At 42.2% G+C, this 21,717-nt stretch overlaps 1 protein-coding gene across 1 annotated transcript; it reads right to left on the bottom strand.

Annotated features, from left to right (window-relative positions):
- Positions 1–1,110: 1,110 nt before the first annotated feature.
- LOC123491450 (zinc finger protein 271-like) lies at positions 1,111–21,581 on the bottom strand. The gene is made up of 3 exons (XM_045222239.1): positions 21,576–21,581; positions 2,430–2,694; positions 1,111–2,093 (listed from the first exon to the last, which is right to left on the bottom strand). The coding sequence occupies exons 1-3, from the start codon at positions 21,579–21,581 to the stop codon at positions 1,111–1,113; spliced, it is 1,254 nt and encodes a 417-aa protein (XP_045078174.1).
- Between the last annotated feature and the right edge of the window lie 136 nt (positions 21,582–21,717).

Genomic DNA, 21,717 nt, shown 5'->3' with positions numbered 1-21,717 from the left:
GTTCACAACAACCACATCAGAAAACCGCTCGCCCACACAACACCATACACGTGGTCTGCCTGCGGTTGTGAGGCTGGTTGGATGTTCTGCCAAATTCTCTAAAACAATGTTGGAGGCGGTTTATGGTAAAGAAATTAACAAATTCTCTGGCAACAGCTCTGGTGGACATTCCTGCATTCAGCATGCCAATTGCACGCTCCCTCAAAACTTGAGACATCTGTGGCATTGTGTTGTGTGACAAAACTGCACATTTTAGAGTGGCCTTTTATTGTCCCCAAAACAAGGTGCACCTGTGTAATGATCATGCTGTTTAATCAGCTTCTTGATAGGCCACACCTGTCAGGTGGATGGATTATCTTGGCAAAGGAAAAATGCTCACTAACATGGATGTAAACAAATTTGTGCACAATATATAATATATAATATGCCATTTAGCAGACGCTTTTATCCAAAGCGACTTACAGTCATGCGTGCATACATTTTTTGTTTTGTTTTGTGTATGGGTGGTCCCGGGGATCGAACCCACTACCTTGGCGTTACAAGCGCCGTGCTCTACCAGCTGAGCTACAGAGGACCACAAAATATGAGAGAAATAAGCTTTTTGTTCGTATGAAGAATTTCTGGGATCTTTTACTTCAGCTCATGAAACATGGGAACAACACTTTACATGTTGCGTTTATATTTTTGTTCAGTGTACATATATGCATATTGTATGACCACTATTCCTTTTTTAGCCTAAATGTAACATAAGGTTAGGTTATTATGATACTAAATGGAGTGGCACGGATGTACATATAGAATAATAGGTTTAGTGCAGATGGAAGCAGGACCACCCAGTCAACCATCACGCAGGGTATTCAACCCTAAGGACAAATACGTCATCTCAATATATTTACAGTAGAAGATAACAAAACACTCCAAAACTGACAAGTTGAACACTGATCAGTAACGTAAAGAGATGCTAACATTCTACAACACTCCCTTTCCTCTGCACAGTTCTCTCACAGTGAGAAACAATAGGATTACAATGGAGTGTTCTACGCTTTCTTCATTTGATCCAATTAACTGTTACCACTTCTTTTATGAGATGAGAATTAAGAGATGGAGTGACTAATCTTTGCTGGTCTGAGAGAACTGATGAGGCTTTTCTCCTTTATGTATACATTGGTGTCGTTTTAAATGGCCCAATCGGGAGAACCTCTTGCCACAGTCAGAGCAGGAGTAAGGCTTCTCTCCTGTGTGTATCTGTTCGTGGGATTTTAAGTTGCCAAGTTTGGAGAAACCCGTCCCACAGACAGAGCAGAAGTAAGGCTTCTCTCCAGTGTGCACACTCTGATGAATTGTCAGAGCCCCTGATGTTCTGAAGCTCTTCCCACAGTCAGAGCAGGAGTAAGGCTTCTCTCCTGTGTGTATTCTCTGATGAACTTTTAGCTCAGCTGATGTTGTGAAGCATTTTACACAGTCAGGGCAGAAGTAAGGCTTCTCTCCAGTGTGCACTCTCTGATGAATTGTCAGAGCCCCTGATGTTGTGAAGCTCTTCCCACAGTCAGAGCAGGAGTAAGGCTTCTCTCCTGTGTGTATCCGTTGGTGTAATTTTAAGCTGTACTGTCGAGAGAAACTCTTCCCACAGTCAAAGCAGGAGGAAGTCTTCTGTCCTGTGTGTCTTCTCTGATGAACTTTTAGCTCAGTTGATGTTATGAAGCATTTTACACAGTCAGAACAGAAGTAAGGCTTCTCTCCAGTGTGCACTCTCTGATGAATAGTCAGAGCCCCTGATGTTTTGAAGCACTTCCCACAGTCAGAGCAGGAGTAAGGCTTCTCTCCTGTGTGTAGCCGTTGGTGTAATTTTAAGCTGTACTGTCGAGAGAAACTCGCCCCACAGTCAGAGCAGGAGTAAGGCTTCTCTCCTGTGTGTATTCTCTGATGAACTTTTAGCTCAGCTGATGTTGTGAAGCATTTTACACAGTCAGGGCAGAAGTAAGGCTTCTCTCCAGTGTGCACTCTCTGATGAATTGTCAGAGCCCCTGATGTTGTGAAGCTCTTCACACAGTCAGAGCAGGAGTAAGGCTTCTCTCCTGTGTGTATCCGTTGGTGTAATTTTAAGCTGTACTGTTGAGAGAAACTCTTCCCACAGTCAAAGCAGGAGTAAGTATTCTGTCCTGTGTGTCTTCTCTGATGAACTTTTAGCTCAGTTGATGTTATGAAGCATTTTACACAGTCAGAACAGAAGTAAGGCTTCTCTCCAGTGTGCACTCTCTGATGAATAGTCAGAGCCCCTGATGTTTTGAAGCACTTCCCACAGTCAGAGCAGGAGTAAGGCTTCTCTCCTGTGTGTATCAGTTGGTGGGATTTTAAGTTGCCCAGTTTGGAGAAACCCATCCCACAGACAGAGCAGAAGTAAGACTTCTCTCCAGTGTGTATTCTCTGATGACTTGTCAGAGCCCCTGATGTTCTGAAGCTCTTCCCACAGTCAGAGCAGGAGTAAGGCTTCTCTCCTGTGTGTATTCTCTGATGAATTGTCAGAGCCCCTGATGTTGTGAAGCTCTTCCCACAGTCAGAGCAGGAGTAAGGCTTCTCTCCTGTGTGTATCCGTTGGTGTAATTTTAAACTGTACTGTCGAGAGAAACTCGCCCCACAGTCAGAGCAGGAGTAAGGCTTATCCCCTGTGTGCACTCTCTGATGAACTGTCAGAGCCTGTGATGTTGTAAAGCTCTTCTCACAGTCAGTACAGGAATACAGATTCTCTCCTGTGTGTATTTTTAGCTTTGATAGAATTGGAAAAGTCTCCTCACAATGTGGGCAATGGTGAGAACTCTTAGCTCTGTGATCTTCCAGCTGTTGCTCTCTGGATGTAGAGAATGTCTCAACATGGTCTCCTGTGTGAACAACATTTTAAAAAAGTCAATTGGTGTGATATGCACTGAGTGTACAAAACATTATGAACTCTTTCCAAGACAGACTGACCAGGTGAGAGCTATGATCCCTCATTGATGCCACTTGTTAAATCCACTTCAGATCAGTGTCGATGAAGAGGAGGAGACAGATTAATGAAGGACTTTTAAGCCTTGAGACAATTGAGACATGGATTGTGTATGTGTGCCATTCAGAGGGTGAATGGTGTGTTTTAATCAAATCAAATACAAAAGCTGAAGAATATACGCACATCCAGGTAATCAAATCCACCATATGCACTGAGCTTGTCTGACAGGTTGAAGCGAACTAAATACTAAATAAATGATAAGCGTACCAGAGAGTCTGTTGTAACGTTTTATTGTTAAGCCTTTATTACAGCAACGACTAAAAACAGTTGCATTGATTCCTGAATGCAATTTACGAAATGGAACTGTTTATTTATTGTTTACGCTAATGAATCAAGAGTTGCTTTGTTATTTTGAAACCAAAAATGCTTGATTGCATTTCAATGGCTTGCATGCTGTGTGATGACATGAACAAATGAATGATTGATACAGTAGCCTATATACAGTGTGCAAGAGTATTCCAAGATAAATATACAACACAGGGAATTAACGATCAATGGAAACAGTTGTTTTTCAGTTCAACATCTGTTTAGTATCTATGTAGGGGTTCCAGTCTGGGACTCATAGCTACATGTGGCAAGTTCGCATTGGTCCAAATGGTCTATACATTGAGCCTGAAATGGGATACTTGGTATTTGGCCATTGGCCCAATGTTATTGCAAGGAATTCTAATTGGTCAACCACAGGCAAGGCTTGGGTATAAACTACATCCTGTCTCTTTGTTCAGTAGAGAAAACACTGAGGACAGGGAAGAATAAACATCTACAATCTACTTTCCAGCATAACAATGACTGGTTCTCTTTGAATAAATATATTTTTCTCCCCCTGATTTGTTTTGGGGTCTGTGTTATTGAAGAAGAACAACTGCTAACCCATTGACCTTTTCCACATTTTGTTATGTTGCAGCCTTATTCTAAAAGTGTTTTTTTATTTTTATATAATCCTCAACAATCTACACACAATACCCCATAATGACAAAGCGAAAACAGGTTTTTAGAAAATTGTGCAAATACATTACAAATAGAGCTACCCTACTTACATAAGTATTCAGACCCTTTGCTATGAGACTCGAAATTGAGCATTCATCATCCTTGAGATGTTTCTACAACTTGATTGTAGTCAATCTGTGTTTGTTGGACATGATTAGGAAAGGCACACAACTGTTTATATAAGGTCCCACAGTTCACAGCGCATGACAGAGTAAAAACCAAGCCATGAGGTCGAAGGAATTGTCCGTAGAGCCCCGAGACAGGATTGTGTCGCGGCACAGATCTGGGAAAGGGTCCCAAAAAATGTCTGCAGCATTGAAGGTCCCCAAGAACACAGTGGCCTCCATCATTCTCAAATGGAAGAAGTTTGGAACCACCAAGTCTCTTCCTAGAGCTGGCCAAACTGAGCAATCGGGGGAGAAGGGCCTTGGTCAGGGAGGTGACCAAGAACACGATGGTCACTGACAGAGCTCTAGAGTTCCTCTGTAGATGGGAAAACCTTCCAGAAGGACAAGCATCTCTGCAGCACTCCAGCAATCAGGCCTTCATGGTAGAGCGGCCAGACGGAAGCCACTCTTCAGTAAAAGGCACATGACAGCCATCTTGGAGTTTGCCAAAAGGCACCTAAAGACTCTCAGACCATGAGAAACAAGATACTCTGGTCTGATGAAACCAAGATTGAACTCTTTGATCTGAATGCCAAGCGCCCCATCTGAACGAAACCTGGCACCATCCCTATGGTGAAGCATGGTGGTGGCAGCATCATGCTGTGGGGATGTTTTTCAGCGTCAGGGACTGGGAGACTAGTCAGGATCAAGGCAAAGATTAACTGAGCAAAGTACAGAGAGAGATCCTTGATGAAAACCTGCTCCTGAGCGCTCAGGACCGCAGAATGGGGCGAAGGTTCACCTTCCAACAGGACAATGACCCTGAGCACACAGCCAAGACAACGCAGAAGTGGCTTTGGGAAAAGTCCCTGAATGTCCTTGAGTGTTCCAGCCAGAGCCCGGACTTGAACCCGATCAAACATCTCTGGAGAGACCTGAAAATAGCTGTGCAGCAACGCTCCCCATCCAACCTGACAGAGCTTGAGAGGATATGCAGAGAAGAACGGGAGAAACTCTACAAATAAAGATGTGCCAAGCTTGTAGCGTCATACCCAAGAAGACTCAATGCTGTAATTGCTGCCAAAGGTTCTTCAACAAAGTACTGAGTAAAGGGTCTGAATTTTTGTGGTCCTCTGTAGCTCAATTGGTAGAGCACGGCGCTTGTAACGCCAGGGTAGTGGGTTCGATCCCCGGGACCACCCATACGTAAAAATGTATGCGCGCATGACTGTAAGCCGTTTGGATAAAAGCGTCTTCTAAATGGCATATTATTATTATTATTGTATTTTATTTCTAAAAACCTGTTTTTTCTTTGTCATTATGGGGTATTGTTTGTAGATTGATGAGGGGGAAAAAACAATTCAATCAATTTTAGTATAAGGCTGTAACACAAAAAAATATGGAAAAAGTCAAGGGGTCTGAATACTTTCCGAAGGCACTGTATATGTTGGGGTCAATGAAGGGTGTTTAGGAACTTGGTGTATGGAAAGTTACTGAGTGAGACAAGGGGAAGTGGAGAATTCATATTCTGTACCTGAGGAGGGAGGCAAAGGGCAACAGTATAGTTTCAGTTCCTGATAAGGCAGGCCAGTTGCAGAACTAGGGAGGAGCAAGGAATCCGTCTCGAGGTCATGTCAACAGATAAAGTGAGTAGAAACCTCTGGGAGGGGGCCAGAGGGGCCCACCACAACGACTCTCCTACTACAGTCCTATCTCACACGCATACACTTTCACGCCCACAAAGGTTCTAGCATCAGGCAGGGACATGACTACACCAGTGAGAGGAACCTGACTAGCAACAGAGATGTATTGGCTGTCTCGATGTGTAAGGAGTTGACCCCATCTAGTAGGAGGTTATAAATATATGTGCTTGTGTAATCATGCTTTGTCTTTGGAGCTGTTTGAAACCCGTTGGATGAATGAACTTGGTTTGAGGTTTTCCTAGATGTCCGTTTGAGTTTTTACTCTGTTTGTTCAGAACCTAACAGAAAGCTTCATAATGAAAAATTATCTAACGGGCGAAATTATGATCGCGATGTGCTTTATCTATTACCTAGCGAACAACTTGACTACAGGTATTTATTTAAAAAGTACTCATATTCAAAGGCCAAAACACGTCGCTGAGCAGAATGCTAACAAAATGCTAACTAGTACTAAGGAATCATCATAGAGAACGCTAACTAAATGCTAACGAGTGCATTGCTAACATTTTGTACAGTTTCTGACCTCAACTATACAAGTAACTCAAACGCTTCTCACAGTTTGCTGCACGCACAAACCTAATATTATCCAGCAAGGCTCTTGATCCAGGAGGGGATTCTCTGCTGTTAGCAAGGCTCTTGATCCAGGAGGGGATTCTCTGCTGTTAGCAAGGCTCTTGATCCAGGAGGGGATTCTCTGCTGTTAGCAAGGCTCTTGATCCAGGAGGGGATTCTCTGCTGTTAGCAAGGCTCTTGATCCAGGAAGGGATTCTCTGCTGTTAGCAAGGCTCTTGATCCAGGAGGGGATTTCTCTGCTGTTACCAAGCGAATGCTTGATTTCGGAAGAAGCTATCCACTTAGCTAGATAGCTAACTAACTACTAAATTAGCAAACCAAATGGGCAACTGCAGAGCATTTAACACATTGTAGAAAGTTTACTTAATAGTTATAAGATATCTAGCTGGCAAACATTTAGTTGTGAATTCCATACTGTAATTAGATCACCTGGCACATGCTGCACGACAGAGAGTTACTCACAAGGCTCCGGTCTCTTCTCGTTGACTGGTGACTACCGTAAGCTACATAATAATGTGACGTAATGTTCTTTAACTCATAACGTATTGCACAAGTTGACTGCAGGTATTTACTTAAAAAGTAGCTACAAATATTCAAATGAATAAATAAAAACTTCAAAATAAATAGTTTCAACTGTACTGAAAACCCATCCAGTGTCTTTTTCCAAATATCCTGGTATCCAGTATACCACCCAAGCCTAGTAACTACACAGACTCATGAAAACATGAAACATGACATAATACATCAAAATAATAGACAAGAACAGCTCAAGGACAGAACTACATAAAAACATTTTAAAAGGCACACATTGTCTACTTGTCAATACATACAAAAACTATCTAGGTCAAATAGGGGAGAGGCGTTGTGCCGTGAGGTGTTGCTTTATCTGTTTTTGAAAGCAGGTTTGCTGTTTATTTGAGCAATATGAGATGGAACGGAGTTCCATGTAATAGCAGCTCTATATAATACTGTACACTTTCTTGAATTTGTTCTGGATTTGGGGACTGTGAAAAGACCCCTGGTGGCATGTCTGGTGGGGTAAGTGTGTGTGTTAGAGCTGTGTGTAAGTTGATTATGCAAACAATTTGGCATGCATTGGCCATCTGATGACAATGAAGAGCAAGACGTGCCGCTCTGTTCTGGGCCAGCTGCAGCTTAAATAGGTATTTTTATTTATTTATTTTTATGGGGGGGTAGATCAGCTTTAATATTGCAGATAGATTGTAACTTCCATCAATCTAATTGCCTGTATCACTTCCAATCCCCCATTTTTTTCACATACATATATATACAATGGGGGAAAAAAGTATTTAGTCAGCCACCAATTGTGCAAGTTCTCCCACTTAAAAATATGAGAGAGGCCTGTAATTTTCATCATAGGTACACGTCAACTAGATAAAATGAGGAGAAAAAATCCAGAAAATCACATTGTAGGATTTTTTATGAATTTATTTGCAAATTATGGTGGAAAATAAGTATTTGGTCAATAACAAAAGTTTCTCAATACTTTGTTATATACCCTTTGTTGGCAATGACACAGGTCAAACGTTTTCTGTAAGTCTTCACAAGGTTTTCACACACTGTTGCTGGTATTTTGGCCCATTCCTCCATGCAGATCTCCTCTAGAGCAGTGATGTTTTGGGGCTGTCGCTGGGCAACACGGACTTTCAACTCCCCTCCAAAGATTTTCTATGGGGTAGAGATCTGGAGACTGGCTAGGCCACTCCAGGACCTTGAAATGCTTCTTACGAAGCCACTCCTTCGTTGCCCGGGCGGTGTGTTTGGGATCATTGTCATGCTGAAAGACCCAGCCAGGTTTCATCTTCAATGACCTTGCTGATGGAAGGAGGTTTTCACTCAAAATCTCATGATACATGGCCCCATTCATTCTTTCCTTTACACAGATCAGTCGTCCTGGTCCCTTTGCAGAAAAACAGCCCCAAAGCATGATGTTTCCACCCCCATGCTTCACAGTAGGTATGGTGTTCTTTGGATGCAACACAGCATTCTTTGTCCTCCAAACACGACGAGTTGAGTTTTTACCAAAATGTTATATTTTGGTTTCATCTGACCATATGACATTCTCCCAATCCTCTTCTGGATCATCCAAATGCACTCTAGCAAACTTCAGACGGGCCTGGACATGTACTAGCTTAAGCAGGGGGGCCATGTCTGGCACTGCAGGATTTGAGTCCCTGGCGGCGTAGTATGTTACTGATGGTAGGCTTTATTACTTTGGTCCCAGCTCTCTGGAGGTCATTCACTAGGTCCCCCCGTGTGGTTCTGGGATTTTTGCTCACCGTTCTTGTGATCATTTTGACCCCACGGGGTGAGATCTTGCGTGGAGCCCCAGATCGAGGGAGATTATCAGTGGTCTTGTATGTCTTCCATTTCCTAATAATTGCTCCCACAGTTGATTTCTTCAAACCAAGCTGCTTACCTATTGCAGATTCAGTCTTCCCAGCCTGGTGCAGGTCTACAATTTTGTTTCTGGTGTCCATTGACAGCTCTTTGGTCTTGGCCATAGTGGAGTTTGGAGTGTGACTGTTTGAGGTTGTGGACAGGTGTATTTTATGCTGATAACAAGTTCAAACAGGTGCCATTAATACAGGTAACGAGTGGAGGACAGAGGAGCCTCTTAAAGAAGAAGTTACAGGTCTGTGAGAGCCAGAAATATTGCTTGTTTGTAGGTGATCAAATACTTATTTTCCACCATAATTTGCAAATAAATTCATAAAAAATCCTACAATGTGATTTTCTGGAGAAAAAAAATCTCAATTTGTCTGTCATAGTTGACGTGTACCTATGATGAAAATTACAGGCCTCTCTCATCTTTTTAAGTGGGAGAACTTGCACAATTGGTAGCTGACTAAATACTTTGTTTCCCCACTGTATATGTTTTGACCATGACAGTTTACAATCAAAGGTAATGCCAAGTAATTTAGTCTCCTCAACTTGTTCAACAACCACACCATTCATTACCAGATTCAGCTGAGGTCTAGAACTTAGGAAATGATTTGTACCAAATACAATGCTCTTAGTTTTAGATGTTCAGGGCCAGTTTATTACTGGCCACCCATTCCAAAACAGACTGTACTGGTGTCATCCATGCAAGTCTCAGTAGCATGAAATAACATCTACCTTCTCATTGAAACAGTTAATCATGAAACAGTTGTACTGCAACTTTTCATGCACAGTGAGAAGTTGGAATGAACCTGCTCTTACCATGAGAAACAGATTTCCCAATCTTCTCTTCCTCTTCTTCATCTTTAATGTTGACATTCAGCTCCAGTGTTTGACTGCAGTCTTCCAGCTTCACTGATGCCATCTCTGGTACCTGCGGTGCAAACTGGACTCGACTGTCAATCAGGACCCAGTGACTGTAGGTTTGGACTCAGTGTGGAAGGAGAGAGGCAGGCTGGGTTTGTCCTCACTGTTGATGTTACAGGCCTCAGACTTAATCCTAGTCGGCCTGTAGTAATAAAGAGAAACAGACAACAGTCTTGACAGGTCTGGAACTTTCTTTATCCTCAAAAAATATATTATATTTCTTCTTGTTCAATTACCTAATTTCAACAGATCAGGTAGCTAATCAATGACAAAACAACATTCATTCACATTAGACAAGTGCACAAAAATTACACAAAGCAACTGCAGAAATGAACAAATGACTCAAAAACTATTTAGAGCTATTTTCCTTAATAACCTTATCTTCACTGTAAAAAAACAAAAACCAATTGTATTTCCCGTTCACACCATAATAACAATTATAGATAAAGATAGAAACAACTGAATGTGTCTGAATATCTGGAAAAAGGGGAGGGGTCTGAATACTTTCTGAATCCACTGTAAGGAATTGGCAACTCGTTCTCATTCTGAGAAATAAGGGAGGCCACTTGATTTCAACATCTGAACAAAGTGGACAGGCTAACATGCTTTTCAAACAGTTGGAGACAGACAGAATGGTGTGTTCATAACAACTCAACTGTTCATCCTTGTTAGCAAATTGATCCAAGTTGGCTAAACTTAAATTATAAAGATTAGCTGGTTAATCACTAGCACGTGAGCTTGAGAGATTGTTGATGAGACCTGTGTTCATTTTTCTATAGCCTAATGCAGAGTTCTTCAATTCCAGTCCTGGAGGGCCGAAACCCTTCTGTTTTTTATTTCTACCTGGTAGTTAATTGGACTCACCTGGTGTCCCAGGTCTGAATTAGCCCCTGATTAGAAGGAGAGGATGAAAAACAGAGGTGTTTCGGCCCTCCAGGACCGGAATTGAAAAACCCTGGCCTAATGCCTGCTACAATAAGTTAGTCAATTTGTAACAAAAAAATGCATTTTCAGAGACCAACTTGAAAGCCAGATCAGTGATTAATGCCCCCCAAAAAAGCAGGTTAAACTATTTTTTATTAAATAATTAGTGTGTCTTATTGGTTGTGGATGGCTTATATTTAGCCTAGGTATAACTTCACAAGCCCTGAATTCATTAGATTATAGCTGACTGTTTGAAATGCAGTGTATTTGACCTTTAATTGTACAATGCTTACTTAGAGAAAAACAAAATTGAGATACAGTGAGGGGGAAAAGTATTTGATCCCCTGCTGATTTTTTACGTTTGCCCACTGACAAAGAAATGATGAGTCTATAATTTGAATGGTAGGTTTATTTGAACAGTGAGACAGAATAACAACAACAAAATCCAGAAAAACACATGTCAAAAATGTTATAAATTGATTTGCATTTTAATGAGGGAAATAAGTATTTGACCCACTCTCAATCAGAAAGATTTCTGGCTCCCAGGTGTCTTTTATACAGGTAACGAGCTGAGATTAGGAGCACACTCTTAAAGGGAGTGCTCCTAATCTCAGTTTGTTACATGTATAAAAGACACCTGTCCACAGAAGCAATCAATCAGATTCCAAACTCTCCACCATGGCCAAGACCAAAGAGCTCTCCAAGGATGTCAGGGACAAGATTGTAGACCTACACAAGGCTGGAATGGGCTACAAGACCATCGCCAAGCAGCTTGGTGAGAAGGTGACAACAGTTGGTGCGATTATTCGCATATGGAAGAAACACAAAAGTTGGGACCATAGTCACCAAGAAAACAATTGGTAACACACTACGCCGTGAAGGACTGAAATCCTGCTGCGTCCGCAAGGTCCCCCTGCTCAAGAAAGCACATATACAGGCCCATCTGAAGTTTGCCAATGAACATCTGAATGATTCAGAGGAGAACTGGGTGAAAGTGTTGTGGTCAGATGAGACCAAAATTGAGCTCTTTGGCATCAACTCAACTCGCCGTGTTTGGAGGAGGTGGAATGCTACCTATGACCCCAAGAACACCATCCCCACCGTCAAACATGGAGGTGGAAACATTATGCTTTGGGGGTGTTTTTCTGCTAAGGGGACAGGACAACTTCACCGCATCAAAGGGACGATGGACGGGGCCATGTACCGTCAAATCTTGGGTGAGAACCTCCTTCCCTCAGCCAGGGCATTGAAAATGGGTCGTGGATGGGTATTCTAGCATGACAATGACCCAAAACACACAGCCAAGGCAACAAATGAGTGGCTCAAGAAGAAGCACATTAAGGTCCTGGAGTGGCCTAGCCAGTCTCCAGACCTTAATTCCATAGAAAATCTGTGGAGGGAGCTGAAGGTTCGAGTTGCCAAACGTCAGCCTCAAAACCTTAATGACTTGGAGAAAATCTGCAAAGAGGAGTGGGACAAAAGCCCTCCTGAGATGTGTGCAAACCTGGTGGCCAACTACAAGAAACATCTGACCTCTGTGATTGCCAACAGGGGTTTTGCCACCAAGTACTAAGTCATGTTTTGCAGAGGGGTCAAATACTTATTTCCCTCATTAAAATGCAAATCAATTTCTAACATTTTTGACATGCGTTTTTCTGGATTTTTTTGTTGTTATTCTGTCTCTCCCTGTTCAAATAAACCTACCATTAAAATTATAGACTGATCATGTTTTTGTCAGTGGGCAAACATACAAAATCAGCAGGGGATCAAATACTTTTTTCCCTCACTGTATATTGAATTTAAAAAAAACTCAAGATACAGCTGTATGATTTAGTCCATATAGCCCAGCCATAACAGACTACATTAGAGTAGAATACAATACAGTACGTTATACTGTACTATACTCTGTACTGTACTGTACTAAACGTTTCTTTCCTGTACTCTGCTGTACTGTACTTTCCAATCTTGTGAAACAGTAGCTATGTTTCCAATAACTTGTCCAGTGATCTTTTTCTGGACATTTAGAAAAAGTTTGCATAGAAAATAGACACGACAATTGCCCTCTAGGGTGTGTTTTCATGTAACTATCTTGTGTCTCAGAATAAAGAAACTTTGACAAAAGTTAAACGATTAAAAATGTTGTTGAGCTTTAGAACATTTCTCCTATATCGGCCGTCTCCATTACACACGTCGCAAAGATTATTTTAGCAACATTGCTTTTGTCGAATGCAGCTGGGTCAATGGAAACCTGCCTAATGTCTGAGTGATTGGTTCAGATTTGATCCGGTCTAATGTTTGACCCAATGTTTGGACCAAGTCAGTTAAGAACAAATTATTATTTACAATGACGGCCTACCCCGGACGACGCTGGGCCAATTGATTGGGACTCCAATCACAGCCGGATAATGATACAGCCTGGAATCAAACCAGGGTCTGTAGTGACAGATGCAGTGCCTTAGACCGCTGCGCCACTCGGGAGCCCTGTGACTAATCATTTTGGCTATTTAAGCTCTGAAAAGGCCTATCAGCTACCCAACTTTATCAGGAGTTATCCTGAGCCTCTTTGCAATGAGAAACAATGCATTTGCACAGCGGGAAATGTAGAAGTATTTAATTTTTTTGCTATGATCATCTCGTCAAAAATGTACAGAGACAAACTTGAAACCACTGATTATCACGACAATTTAGCTGACAGGGTTAAACTCCCGGACAACAGTGGTTTCAGAGTCCTGCAATAGAGTGAAGACGCTAATATTTGTGTAAAGTCTACATAGTTGTGTTCTGTGGGTGTCACTGAGTAGGCTGAACAATACATAGGTAGGGCTGTACAGTGCAATATGAATGTCCAATACAAACAAAAGAAACAGCATACTCAACTGGCGTAACGCGGTAAGGACCAAGAACGGGGTCAATATGGACCACAGGTCACAAAATAATTATATAATTATACTGTTTTGGTTGGGCTTCAACCCCTGGTATCATATAAACACACATAAGACATGGAAACATGTAGAATTGCTTAAAAACAGCAACAACGAAAAATCTCAGCCCTGTCGTAAAATGTGTAGAATTACAGGATATTCGCTTTAAAACTGCTAAATGTTCTCTCCGCCAACAAGCGGGTTGTGAACAGTTTGGGGTCGCAAGTTGGGGGTTTGTTACTACGCCAATAAATGACAATATCCATCCGGACCTTTGCCACCTAGGAAATTTGTTTGACCGGACCTTCTCAAATAGTACTGGAGTTCCCCAGCAATAGACTGACTGGGAAGGTGATTTTTCACAGTCAAAGTCCTGCAATAAGAGCGAAGACGCTAATATTTGTATAAACTCTTGAGAATTGTTTTCTGTGGGTGTCACCCGTTCCATGGGTGCACAATCCAACCCGTTTCATAAGTGCATATAAGAATGCCCCCAATGCAATTATGTGGTCTAATACCGCCACAGTGTGATTTCAACAGTTTTCTCCCGTTTATTTTCAAAATAATTCGTTTTTATAATTCGTTTTAAATTAAGTAACAACTTTTGACATGATTCCAATATTTTGTATCAGTTTGCATCACTTTCAATGAGGGCCTTTTATTTTGAGGGCGAACCGCAAATTCCACTATTGTGGTTAATCGTTATTGTGGCTAGCTTCACATCCGTAGGGACAAGCGGGTACCAGGGCTGCGTCCAGCAGGAGGACGGAGACGTTGGCCACGATCAGATACAAATGTATTATGTAGAGCAAACATGCCTCTGATTCTAATGAATCATGTCACTTCTATTCAGGGTATTTCTATCTGCAACTTTCCAAAACGTTTTTGTACTGAACATGCCCAGGCGAAACGCACTGACCTATATACGAACCTGGAAAGCCTCACAAATGAAAACGTGTAATGGACGCCGCGCCGTGTGCTTGTAAAATATATTTTATCACGTTCTTCAATCACTCAGATTGACACAAACATTACACAAAACCTTTCCCTTAATGTGATAATACATTGACTGATTTGTTATCTAACATGTTACTATTACATACCTGTAGTAATAAAGAGAAACAGAAAGCACTGTCATGTGGTTTGCTTTGTTCTGAAGAATGTTGCGCGCCTCCCCGGAAGTTCCTGTTTCCAACTACCACAGAGCAACGGCGACATCTTCTCTTCTTCTGTGGGTTTTATGGCAGACTACTTCCAAAAGTTGCATTGCCGCCACCAACTGGACGGTTTGAAACCACAAAATAAATTAAATAAAAAATACATCCATACTTAATAGTGATACTTACTTACTCCACCCTAATAAAAATAGTACATTGCCAAAACAAACAAAACTCCCATTTCTTCCTTCCTTTCAATCTCCATATCTCCCTTCTCAGTCTCTAGGACCTGAGATGGTGGTACGGCTTTTGACAATATTCCATGTAACTCTTTTGCCGCGAAATCTTTCAGCCCCAGGAACCGTTCTGCCGCAACCACAATGATTTCTATCTTCCTAGATATTTTCTCCACCTTGGCAGTGCCGTTAATCACCATTGCGATAAAGGCCACAAAGTCCACCTTTTTAACCTTTAAAATGTCACGATCTAAAGATATCCAGTAGTTTTGATTACATATATTTTCACACCCCATGAAACAGTTCTACAGCAACTTTACATGTGTGTTGTGGCTTGTAAGTAACTAACTAGAGGTTTATACACTAGATCTAATATGGAAGAACTGAATACAACCATAAGAACCATTCATACTGTCAGATCTAATATGGAAGAACTGAATACAACCATAAGAACCATTCATACAGTCAGAACTAATATAGAAGAACTGAATACAACCATAAGAACCATTCATACTGTCAGATCTAATATGGAAGAACTGAATACAAAAGAGGAGGAGAGGTTGACCAGTACAAATTAATGTACTAATGTTGTTTTTCATTGGCAGATCAATGCAGTTTTCCAAACATAATCATCATCAGTTGTTTTGTAAGATTTTAACTAACTGAACAAAAATATAAACACAACATTCAACAATTTTACTGGGGTACAGTTCATATAAGGAAATCAGACAATTGAAATACATTCATTAGGCCCTAATCTATGGATTTCACATGACAGGGGCCCACCCATCAGTCAATAAGAATAATTTTTCCCCACTAAAAGGGCTTTATTACAGATATAAATACTCCTCAGTTTCATCAGCTGTCCGGGTGGCTGGTCTCAGATAATCCTGCAGGTGAAGAAGCCAGATGTAGAGGTCCTGGGCTTGCACGGTTACACGGTGCGGCTGTGAAGCCAGTTGGACGTTCTGCCAAATTCTCGGTAGAGAAATGTACATTCAATTCTCTGGCAACAGCTCGTGAACATTCCTGCAGTCAGCATGCCAATTGCGCACTCCCTCAAAATGTAGACATATGTGGCATTGTGTTGTGTGACAAAACTGCACATTTCAGAGTGGCCTTTTATTGTACCCAGCACAAGGTGCACCTGTGTAATGATCATGCTGTTTAATCAGCTTCTTGATATGCCACAACTCGCAGGTGGATTGATTATCTTGGCAAAGGAGAAATGCTCACTAACAGAAATGGAAACAAATTTGTGCACCAAATTTGAGAGAAATAAGCTTTTTGTGCGTATGGAAAATATCCGGGATCTTTTATTTCAGCTCATGAAACATGGGACCAACACTTTACATGTCAAGTTTATATATTTTTTCAGTATAGTTTTAGAAGACAATTAACTAAATACGTAGTCCTTTCATTTTGTCACATGTTTGGTAAACAACAGGTGTAGACTAACAGTGAAATGTTGAACAACAATAGAGAACACAATACAACAATTATAATAATAGCACAAGGAATTGTAGCACAAGGAATTAATACACGATGAGCAATGGTAGCTTGGCTATATACATGGGGTGCCAATACCTAGTCAATGATAGCTTGGCTATATACATGGGGTGCCAATACCTAGTCAATGGTAGCTTGGCTAGATACATGGGGTGCCAATACCTAGTCAATGATAGCTTGGCTATATACATGGGGTGCCAATACCTAGTCAATGATAGCTTGGCTATATACATGGGGTGCCAATACCTGAGCAATGGTAGCTTGGCTAGATACATGGGGTGCCAATACCTAGTCAATGGTAGCTTGGCTATATACATGGGGTGCCAATACCTAGTCAATGATAGCTTGGATATATACATGCAGTGCCAATACCTAGTCAATGGTAGCTTGGCTATATACATAGGGTGCCAATACCTAGTCAATGGTAGCTTGGATATATACATGCGGTGCCAATACCTAGTCAATGGTAGCTTGGCTATATACATGGGGTGCCAATACCTAGTCAATGGTAGCTTGGCTATATACATGGGGTGCCAATACCTAGTCAATGATAGCTTGGCTATATACATGGGGTGCCAATACCTAGTCAATGATAGCTTGGCTATATACATGGGGTGCCAATACCTAGTCAATGGTAGCTTGGCTATATACATGGGGTGCCAATACCTAGTCAATGATAGCTTGGCTATATACAGTGCAATCTGAAAGTATTCAGACCCCTTGACTTTTTCCACATTTTATTACGTTACAGCCATATTCTAAAGTTGGTTAAATCATTTTTCCCCCTCATCAATCTACACACAGTACCCCATAATGTCAAAGCAAAACACAGGTTTTTAGACATTTTTCCTAATTTATTAATAAAAAAATGGAAATATCAAATTTACATAAGTATTCAGACCCTTTACTCAGTACTTTCTTGAAGCACCTTTGGCAGCGATTACAGCATTGAGTCTTCTTGGGTATGATGCTACAAGCTTGGCACAGCTGTATTTGGGGAGTTTCATTCATTCTTCTCTGCAGATCCTCTCAAACTCTATCAGGTTGGATGGGGAGCGTTGCTGCACAGCTATTTTCTGGTCTCTCCGGAGATGTTCAATCGGGTTCAAGTCTGGGCTCTGGCTGGGCCAGGTGAACCTTCGCCCCAGTCTGAAGTCCTGAGCGCTCTGGAGCAGGTTTACATCAAGGATCTCTCTGTACTTTGCTCCGTTCATTATTCCCTCGATCCTGACTAGTCTCCCAGTCCCTGCCTCTGAAAAAACATCCGCACAGCATGACAGTGCCACGACCATGCTTCACCGTAGGCATGGTGCCAGGTTTCCTCCAGAAGTGACGCTTGGTATTCAGGCCAAAGAGTTCAATTTTGGTAACAACAGACCAGAGAATCTTGTTTCTCATGGTCAGAGTCCTTTAGGTGCCTCTTGGCAAACTCCAAGCGGGCTGAACTCTGGAGCTCTGTCAAAGTGATCATCGGGTTCTTGGTTACCTCCCTGACCAAGGCCCTTCTCCTCCGATTGCGCAGTTGGCCGGGCGGACAGCTCTAGGAAGAATCTTGGTGATTCCAAACTTCTTCCATTTAAGAATGGAGGAGGCCACGGTGTTCTTGGGGACCTTCAATGCTGCAGACATTTTTTGGTACCCTTCCCCAGATCTGTGCCTCATCACAATCCTGTCTCGGAGCTCTACGGACAATTCCTTCAACCTCATGGCTTGGTTTTTGCTCTGACATGTAATGTCAACTGTGGGATGTTATATAGACAGGTGTGTGCCTTTTCAAACCATGTCCAATCAATTGAATTTATCTCAGGTGGACTCCAATCAAGTTGTAGAAACATCTCAAGGAATATCAATGGAAACACGATGCACCTGAGCTAATTTTCGAGATTCATAGCAAAGGGTCTGGAATACAAATGTAAATAAGGTTTTGCAAAAATGTCTAAACCTGTTTCCACTTTGTCATTATGGGGTATTGTGTGTAGATTGATGAGGGATTTTTGTTGTTGTTGTTGTTTGTAAAAAAAAAAAAGTCATTTTTACAATAAGGCTGTAACTTATTTTTTTGTTGATAAAGTCAAGGGGTCTGAATACTTTCAGAATGCACTGTATAGACACTAACTATTTCACTTGAAACACTGTTATATTTATGCACAAGAGAAGAGGCTGCCCAGCACAAATTAATGTACAAACATGATTTTTCATTACATATTTGTAATTTAGCAGATGCTCGTATCCTGAGCGACTTATAGGACCAATTGGGGTTAATTGCCTTGCTCAAGGCCACAATGACAGATTTTTGACCTAGTTGGCTCGGGATTCAAACCAGCGACCTTTCAGTTACTGGCCCAACACTAAACCACTAGGCTACCTGTTAAATACATAACACAATATGTGACATAAGTAGAATACAGAACACTTGAAACATTACAGGCCATTTTTCATGATGGAAATTGAAATATTAAAATGTGATTTAAAAAAAAGCAGTGGGTAGAGTGGCGTTTCGCAGGCGGACTCCTTGCTGTCCCCAGTCCGCCTGGCCTTGCTGCTATTCCAGTTTAAACTGTTCTGCCTGCGGTTATGGAACCCCTACCTGTCCCAGACCTGCTGTTTTAAACTCTAATGATCGGCTATGAAAAGCCAACTGAGATTTATTCCTGATTATTATTTGACCATGCTTGTCACTTATGAACATTTTTGAACATCTTGGCATGGTTCTGTTATAATCTCCACCCGGCACAGCCAGAAGAGGACTGGCCACCCCTCATAGCCTGGTTCCTCTCTAGGTTTCTTCCTAGGTTTTGCCTTTCTAGGGAGTTTTTCCTAGCCACCGTGCTTCTACACCTGCATTACTAGCTGTTTGGGGTTTTGGGCTGGGTTTCTGTACAGCACTTCGAGATATTAGCTGATGTAAGAAGGGCTATATAAAATAAAATTGATTGATGATTGATTGAGTTATACAGGACAGTTTGTGGCTGTTTCTCAGGAGCCTGGTGGAGCAGATCATTCAGTGGATGGTCAAGAGTGTGCATGTCCTTCACCAGGTGCACTGCAGCCTGTTCTCGCCTGCTCTGCAGTGACGGGAGCTGTGGTTGGACTGCTCCACCTCTGGAGATGATCCTCAAGGCCCTCCTCTGCACCCTGTCTAGTTGGGCCTGCTGCTTTTTACTGCATCCAACTAACAGCACTCCACCGTATTCCAGAACAGTCAAAAAGGCGTTTCGAGACCTTTCTCACTGTCTGCTCCACATGTCACCACTGAGGTTAGAGTCTAGATTAAAATCAAGATACTTGGTTGTTGTTACCACTGGTACTTCCTGTCTTCCTAGGATTAGTGGTGCAGGTTGTGGATGGTCCTCTGACCAACGGCTAAATGTACCAGTTGCCATCACCCTCTGCCCTCTTTCGGTGGTGTAGCTGTGGAGTCAGGCTAGTAACCTTAAACACAGTTCAATGTCAGACAGATGTTGCAGGAACTATGGGTGATCTACTCGATCAAAGGCTTTGGACACATCAGCAATTAAACACCCTCACCATTGTTGGGTTAATGGAGTCTGTAGCTGTCAGCCAGGAGTATATGGCTTTCACAAGGGCGGTAGTAATGCTGGACTTTGGGAGGTAATCATACTGAATCGTGCACTCAGATAACACCTCCTACTGGCAGGGGACAGTTTTAACAATGTGTTTGATGACAGGGGCTAGATCTTCTGCATGCTCTTTTAGTAGCCAGGCTGGAATGCCATCAGGCCCACATGCTTTACGTGGGCTGAGTCTGTTCAGAGCTTGCTTTAACTGGCCAATGCTGCACAGCTCAACCTGCTTTGTAGGCATGGGCAGGGGGAAGATGGCAAGAGGTGTGGTGCTTGTCCATGCCTCAGCAAAGAAGCCATTCAAAACATCAGCCACGTCGTCGTCTTCAATTCCCTCGACCTGTATTCTTCCTTCTGATGTTTTCTTTGGTCCCAGTCCATTGTTAATGAAGTCCCACCATTCCTTAGGGTTTTTCTTCTTTAGGTCCTGGATTTCAGTTTCGTAGTAGCTTGTCTTTGCTTCCTTGATAATCATTTGCACTGTGTTTCTGTATTTTCTCCATGTCATTGTTTCTCCCCATCTGTTGAAAATATTCTGTATTTTCCTGATGGCAGCCTTTATTCTTTCAGTCATCCAGGGCTGGTCCAGTGTTGTTGTTTTCTTATTTCTTATTGGCATGCATACATCAAGTGCAGTTTAAATGCAGGAGTTGAACATCTCCACCTTTGCATCGATGCTCTCCACCTCATATATAGCAGAACAGTCAGTACTGGCCATACATCGTGCAAAGGTCTCCTTTCTGTTCTGGGTTACCAGCTGTCCTTTTTCCCGCTGCACCTCTCTTCTCCCTCCTGATGTTGTGTTTGGAGAGAACAGCAGACATTTGTGATCACTGGTTCCGAGAGGGGCAAGGACAGTGGGTTGTGTTGATCAGATCTAGGATGGAGTCCCCTCTGTGGTCTTGTCTTTGGCCACTTGTTTCATGTCTGGATGGGAGTTTGTCAGCATCTTGATGGGCAGGTGATTAAAGTCTCTACACAGGATGAGACCCATTTGGGGAGAGGACATCCTGATCACATGGACAGTGATTATGAGATAATCCACAGTGTTCTGCTGCATTGTTTTGTCATGTGCCCATGGTGGATGTTAGAGAACTCCACTACCAGAGATGAAACTGAGCTGGGGTGTTGTTTAGGACGGAGCTGAAGACACTCAAACTCTTCTTTCTCTAGGTCAGTTATTCTTCTCTTTGCCTGCATACTGTGATTCACATACATAGCCACACCCCCTCCTCGCATCCCCTCTCTGGACCTGTCATTTCTGAACAGCTGATAGTCTTTGTCATCAGAACAGCCTCAATTTGTCAGGGCATGGACTCTACAAGGTGTCGAAAGCGTTCCAAAGGGATGCTGGCCCATGTTGACTGTAACGCTTCCCACAGTTGTGTCAAGTTGACTGGTAGTGGATTTCTACTCTGAATAGCTCGTTCCATCTCCTACAACAGATGCACAATTGGATTGAGAACTGGTGCCTCGGAAGGCCACTGCAGTAACCCGAATTCACCGTCATGTTCGTGGAACCATTCCTGGACAAGCCTTGTGGCATGGGGCATAATCCTGCTGAAAAAATATATTTGCAGATGGATAACTTCTGCCATGAAGGGATGCACCTGATTGACAATGATTTTTAGATATCCTGTGGCATT

This window comes from Coregonus clupeaformis, chromosome 8 (assembly GCF_020615455.1).
Source record: "Coregonus clupeaformis isolate EN_2021a chromosome 8, ASM2061545v1, whole genome shotgun sequence".
Taxonomy (NCBI): domain Eukaryota; kingdom Metazoa; phylum Chordata; class Actinopteri; order Salmoniformes; family Salmonidae; genus Coregonus; species Coregonus clupeaformis.
This window is presented reverse-complemented; position numbering and strand designations above follow the sequence as displayed.